Genomic DNA, 6,457 nt, shown 5'->3' with positions numbered 1-6,457 from the left:
AATCCTATGGAAAAGAAAGCGTCAATATCATCATGTTTATTGCGTAAAGACTGGGCGTTCAAGTGCAAACAAGAGAAATTATGGGTGGGTGGACAAGAGTTTAGGGTCATGAGCGCGTCTTGTAGGGAGTACGCAGAGCAAGAACTTTGCACGGGCATGTGCAGAAAAAAAAATAAATAAATAAAGAGGTAATTACAAATACAAGTGAGGGGTGTCCTTTAGTTTACTGTGGAGCCACTTTATCGAGATCCGCAGCACATGTGATACGGTGGACTTTGTCAGACTCGTCCTTTCTCATATAAGTTGTGCCATGTCGGTTCCAAACAAACTTAAATTGAAGTTCTTTACCGAGTATTCTCGCCTTGTGGAACACAACTCTGTTTACCGCTGTCATGTTTTCATTTATGAACACATCGTGGCCGTCGATCTTTTGAGCTCTGAGCTTTTTCCTGTTCATAAGCCAATGTTCACAGACCGAGCGGTTCGCAAACCTGGCAATGATGGCCGGCGCTTTACCTAGTTTAGCAGGTAGTCGGTGAACAGATTCAATTGTACTTGTGTCAGGTTTCGAGACACCTAGAAGTGCGGCCACCTGACCAAGTTTTTCTACCAGGTCTTCGTTCGGAGCGTAAGAAAGGCCATGGATCTCGAGGTTGTTCTTCCTTCCGTATTGTTCGAGGTTGTTCAGGTCTCGTTTCACTGCGTCCAACTCACCCATGTTCACGGAACAGTCTTCCATTCGAGCTACTCTTTTCCGTAAGTCAACTATCTCTTGTTTTTGGGAGGCAAGCTCAGCTAGTACTTTGTCATATTTATCCGACATTAGTTGGAGCGAGCTTTCCATTTGTTCAAGTGTTTGATTCATGTTGTTTACCCTGTCGTTGAGTGGTGCAAGTTCCTTGAGCATATTATAAATTTTATCGAGCTTGAAACTCTCGCTATTGACCGCCGAATTTTTCTTTGGCCTAGCACCGTTTCTGCACTGTTGACAGGACCAGTTCGTTCGGTTCGAGCGAACGTTAGAACATTCACCAAGGTGAAAGGGGGCATTGCACTCATTACAGAAAATGACCGATATCACGTGTAGTAAACGGTTTCTCACAAATAAGGCACGTGTAGTGGCAGGGAGCCATATTACCACTCCATTACATAGAAAACCTCTTGCAGTCAGCGGCGGTATTGTAAACACAGCAAGAAACTAGGCTCACCTGAAGGGTATACAGAAAGTGTCAACCTAACTGTAAGAGCGCTTGCCGCTGATTGCAAGGGACTAGAGGGACCGATGCTGGTACTTGAAGCTGCGGCGCTGCTGCAGTCCAAGACTGTGGCCAATCACAAGGTAGAGATAAGCAGGGGGATGTTTATGATCCGGCAGCACAAAAATACATAGGCACGGTTCCGCCGCAAGAGTCAATAACACGTGTAGCCTTGAACACTGGATGCGGACCGGTATGGTAACCTGAATGGTATACAGAAAGTGTCAACCTCACTGTAAGAGCGCTTGTCGCTGACTGCAAGGGACTAGAGGGACCGATGCTGGTACTTGAAGCTGCGGCGCTGCTGCAGTCCAAGACTGTGGCCAATCACAAGGTAGAGATAAGCAGGGGGATGTTTATGATCCGGCAGCACAAAAATACATAGGCACGGTTCCGCAGCAAGAGTCAATAACACGTGTAGCCTTGAACACTGGATGCGGACCGGTATGGTAACCTGAATGGTATACAGAAAGTGTCAACCTAACTGTAAGAGCGCTTGCCGCTGACTGCAAGGGACTAGAGGGACCGATGCTGGTACTTGAAGCTGCGGCGCTGCTGCAGTCCAAGACTGTGGCCAATCACAAGGTAGAGATAAGCAGGGGGATGTTTATGATCCGGCAGCACAAAAATGCATAGGCATGGTTCCGCCGCAAGAGTCAATAACACGTATAGCCTTGAACACTGGATGCGGACCGGTATGGTAAGCTGAAGGGTATACAGAAAGTGTCAACCTAACTGTAAGAGCGCTTGCCGCTGACTGCCTCACAAATTATGCTTTACATCTTTACTCCACTGCGAAGAATGCTAACGGAGGAAAGAATAGTTGCTGCGATAATGTAAAGACAGTACCATGTGCCCTGTAGAAACACGGTGAGAGCTGTAGTCACGGCTTGAAACCTTGAACTCTGTTGAAGACGTGAAAAGTGAAGGAGACTGTTTTGAGGGAACAGGGCACCAGTGGGCAGGGTAGCATAAAGCTGAGTGCTCAAACATGAGATACATTTTTTGTTTGTAGCATACAGTGGATCCTCTCTACAGGGTGTTTCATTTAAGATGGACCTTACGTTTAAAAAATAATGGCGGATTGCGTAGGAATGGGACCACTTGCATAATGTTACAAGTAGCTTGGGCTGTTTCTGTGTATTTTGGTTTCCCAATTAACAAATTATTTAATTAAAATTAAGTTTGTAACCTTTTAAGAATAATGATTACAGCGAGCGTCGATGGCGAAGTTGTGGGCGATGATACGAGACAACGAATACCGTTGGTTGCAACATTCTACCATGTATGATTAGTTTCTTTTCTTTTTTCTGGGTCCGAAGAAATGCGCGTGGACTTCCAAAAATACCACGTTACCTGGCTCCGCAGCCCGAAGAGCGCGTAATCCTGCAGCGCTCTTGGACAGTCACAAAATAAACAAAGAGATATGTGATCCATTCCACCTGCACTGTTATCTGTCACCATTGCATGCCCCTGTAACTGCTAGATCAGCATCATGTTACGGGACGACAAACCTGTCCTTTGCCTTACCATTGCTTTTGTCTTTGAAACAACAGAAAAGGGTACGTTATGCTAACAGAGCAGCCAACCTACGGCTTTCTTTCGTGAAGCGAGGCCGCTCTCGGCCGCTCTCGGCCGCTCTCGGCGCTTTCCGGACGTCGGAGCCAGGTCACGTGTTATTTTTAGAAGTACGCGCGCATTTCTTCGGACCGGGGAAAAAAATGACTCTTAAACAGTAGGGGGTTACAACCATCGTTATCGTTGTTTCGTGTCACCATCCACAACTTGACCATTGACACCTTCGCTGTAACCATTATAATTAAAAAGTTAAAAAAATGTATTTCCACTAAATAATTAGTTAACTACAAAGCAAAAATACACTAAAAGAGTCCGGGCCACTTCTAACATTATGTAAGTGGTCCCATTCTGATGCAATGCGCCATTATTTTTTAAAGTAATTAATAGGTTTTTATTTACAAATTTCTTGTGCAGAGGATAGCAATAGTGCGCTTTTTCGTAACGCTGTCTTGCCCTCAATTTGTGTTTATCCACTTGCTAAATACGGGGTGCTGAATTGTCTTCGACTGCCGTGACTGACTTTTTGACATACATTTACTTGTTCTCTGCATGCAATACGGAGCACTGGCGGACAGTGCGGTCACGTGAGGCAATGGCGTATCTTTTAGTTGACAGCGACGACTGCAGCAGTTGTCATTGCAAAAGGCACCAGTCAGAGCAAAGGCACGCTATGGCGCCCACGTGACGACTTCACCCACAAGCGATGTGTATCGCATGTCCATCTAGGTTCTCACAAAACAAAACGAAAAGGAAAAAAGGTAGGAAAGATATGTAAAAGTGCTGCCTCGGTGGCTTTTTTTGGCAGTGTGTCGGCATTCCAATCCCAAGCTGTAGGTTCGAACCCGTTCATGGAGGCTGGCAATTCGGTGGCTGGTACGGATTGCGTACGCATGCCATCTCTGTCGAGGGCATTAAATATCGTGTCTTGTGTGTGAGATTTCACGCACGTTAAAGAACCCTCAGGCGGGCAAAATTAATCCACAGGCCGACCGCTGTGGCGTAGCTCGTGACCGTAGTTGCTTCGCGACGTGAACCCCAAATTATTGTTATTATTAATATCTAAAAGTTAAGCCGCGGCTGTTGAAGACTGCTCAACACCCCCGTCTGTGCAACTGTCCGTCAACTCTTTTAATGGCGGCAGGCAGATAAATACGAATTGATGGTGAGATAGCACTGCGAAAGAATGCGTTGTTGTGGTCCGCCACGCAAGAAATTTGTAAGTCGAAACCTACTAATTACTTGAGAAAATCTTTAAGTGTGCACTTTGAATTTTTTGCTAAAATGTTTCTAGAGGTGCTCTGCCATGGGGTAGATGTCCCAAAGCTGTCTCATGGGGAAATGAAAAAGTTAAGTCATTTATCTAATTAATTGTCACATGCAGTTAGAGCACCACATCGCATAGCTTGTAGCCGATGCCCCACTGATGCCAGCCTAAAATAAATTATTTCGCTAGATACAACTGTTCACGAATTGTCCGGCCGGATAATTTTCGTGAGACATGCAGTATATAAGGCGTGCCAGTGAAATTTTGAAGCTGCTTTGAGTCAACTACGTGGGGGATACTCGTCATTCGCCAAAAGAATCTTGAGCGATCCTCATGCTTCAAACAGTTTTCAGTGTCATCTACCATGCAGCTGAGCTCAAAAGCGGTGTGACGTTGTAGAAGGGGGCTGCGTCGCTCCTATTAATTTGGGGGGATGACTGTCGCTGCATTTACCGAGTAAATTTGCAGTAGTGCGTTTTCAGGCACACGGAATTGGATTATATAGCTTTGTTGTTGTGGCAGTATACGAGACCGTCACTTTAAAGGAACTATGATACCTGACACTCTACCTGCGCAGTGTCGAAGACCAAGGAGATGTGGGCAGCCTGCGGGCACCTGCGTGTCCTACAGGATTCTACATATCGTCCCCACGTGAACATCTGTCCCAATTTGATTGGGATTGATCTGAAAATGATTTGCTGAAGTGACATGTTAAAGGCGCCCTAGCATCCAGCATTCAGGTTCCCCGGTGTTCCCTGCATTCAATCTTCACTATATAGGGGTCCACTATAAAGATGGACTACTGTATTTGTAATTATATACTGCTTATGTCCGATTCGGCTTCATGCCAAAATGTAGTTTGCCTTGGGGGCTTACAACAGCTTCCTTGCAGAAACACCAAGAGAAATGGAAGGAGGGGCTGCCAAGGTTTTAAGTTACTGTGGCTCCTATTCTGAACGGTGACCCACTCGATGGGAAAACGCATGCCAGGCTCTCATTATAGCTCAAGGGCATCAGGGGCATTACGTACCCATCTGCATATGGACAGCTACTTGGATTCCTGCAGGTCTTTGTCATGAAGAGCGGTCCAGCATTTGAAAAACGCTACCGTAGTAAGCGGCTTCAAGATTTAATTGATGTATGCGCCGCCACAAAGTAAAGACGAAAATAAAGGGGGATGCATCTAGCGGCAGTGCTCACGAGGGTCTGGTCAGTGTTAAATTTATTGTTGCTATGGGTTGGAGAGTCTTAAGATGAAGGATGGCTATCGTAGTGCAGTGCTACTAATGTGGGCATGCTGTACCCCCCCCCAATACACCCACAGCCGTCAACTACCCCATGTCTTAACCCATGTTCCATTTAGTATCACCTTGAGAGCAACATTGTGTTTACTGACGTTTAGTTCGTGTTTAATGTTTAGTGATTTTATTTCTCAACACACAACATTCTGTTGCAGTCATTTATTTACCTGTGTATTTATGGACCCCTCCTACTGGGCCATATAAGTAGTCTTTTAGCACACAGTACCCTGTGATATGATGTCTTCCATACTTGTGCCTGTCTACTGCCACAATTTTTTGTTTTGTAGCGGCCGGTGGACAACGACGAAGATGGCCACGCGCCTGGAGCGCCTGCCTCAGTTCCACCGGCGCGGCCATGAAGATAGGCCACCATCATCGCCTCTTCGTGGCATACCATCACCGCCGGTCGGGGCTCATGTAGAGGAATACCATCGTCCTCTACAGTTTGTTGTTCAAAAGCTCTGAATCTCGTGCGTTCCGTACTTATTTACATGCAAGCTACAGTGGGGCACAGACCTATCTTAATCATGCACGGAAAATTAGCCTCGTTCTTGAGCCAGATCAGAGCTGTCCTAGACACCATTGGTAGATGTTCATTGAACGATACCTTTCTCGGTGACCGATTTCAGAGTTTTGTTCAATGCACATTTACCAAAGGGGCTAGGGTGCCTCTGATCTTGCTTGAGTACAAGACTCGGTAAGCCTAATTGTTTAAGGTAAGTCTGCACCCCACTATAGTAAACGTGATACTGTGCAGCCCATGTGTTCTCATCTATCACCCAAAACCTGGCATTCTAATGGCTTTTCGCTTTTTGTTTCATCTCTGAAGGTCACTCTGTCATCTTATTTACATACAAGCAAGTAACTATGATACTGCACAGCCGATTGCTTCCATCTATCACCCAGGCCCTCGCGTTCTAACAGCTCTGTTTTATTTTTCTCGTTACTAGTTGTTTGTGTTAGCGTACAGTAAAATATATCCAAGTTCTCTGTTTGGGACACACAAGCGTTATACTTTACCTGTGCATTACCCTGTATTACGCGTTACTCTGTGATAC

At 45.7% G+C, this 6,457-nt stretch overlaps 1 protein-coding gene across 1 annotated transcript; it reads right to left on the bottom strand.

Moving 5' to 3' along the window:
* Window positions 1-223: 223 nt before the first annotated feature.
* LOC135390009 (uncharacterized) lies at window positions 224-718 on the bottom strand. Its single transcript, XM_064620033.1, has one exon. The coding sequence runs from the start codon at window positions 716-718 to the stop codon at window positions 224-226; it is 495 nt and encodes a 164-aa protein (XP_064476103.1).
* Between the last annotated feature and the right edge of the window lie 5,739 nt (window positions 719-6,457).

This window comes from Ornithodoros turicata, chromosome 1, assembly GCF_037126465.1.
Source record: "Ornithodoros turicata isolate Travis chromosome 1, ASM3712646v1, whole genome shotgun sequence".
In the NCBI taxonomy this organism is placed as follows: domain Eukaryota; kingdom Metazoa; phylum Arthropoda; class Arachnida; order Ixodida; family Argasidae; genus Ornithodoros; species Ornithodoros turicata.
The sequence above is the reverse complement of the archived record's forward strand: the minus strand, read 5'-3'. Positions and strand labels throughout refer to the sequence as shown.

What these genes read in the sequence shown, in the direction of transcription:
- LOC135390009 (XM_064620033.1), bottom strand. Translation starts at nt 718, where the DNA reads ATGGGTGAGTTGGACGCAGTGAAACGAGACCTGAACAACCTCGAACAA.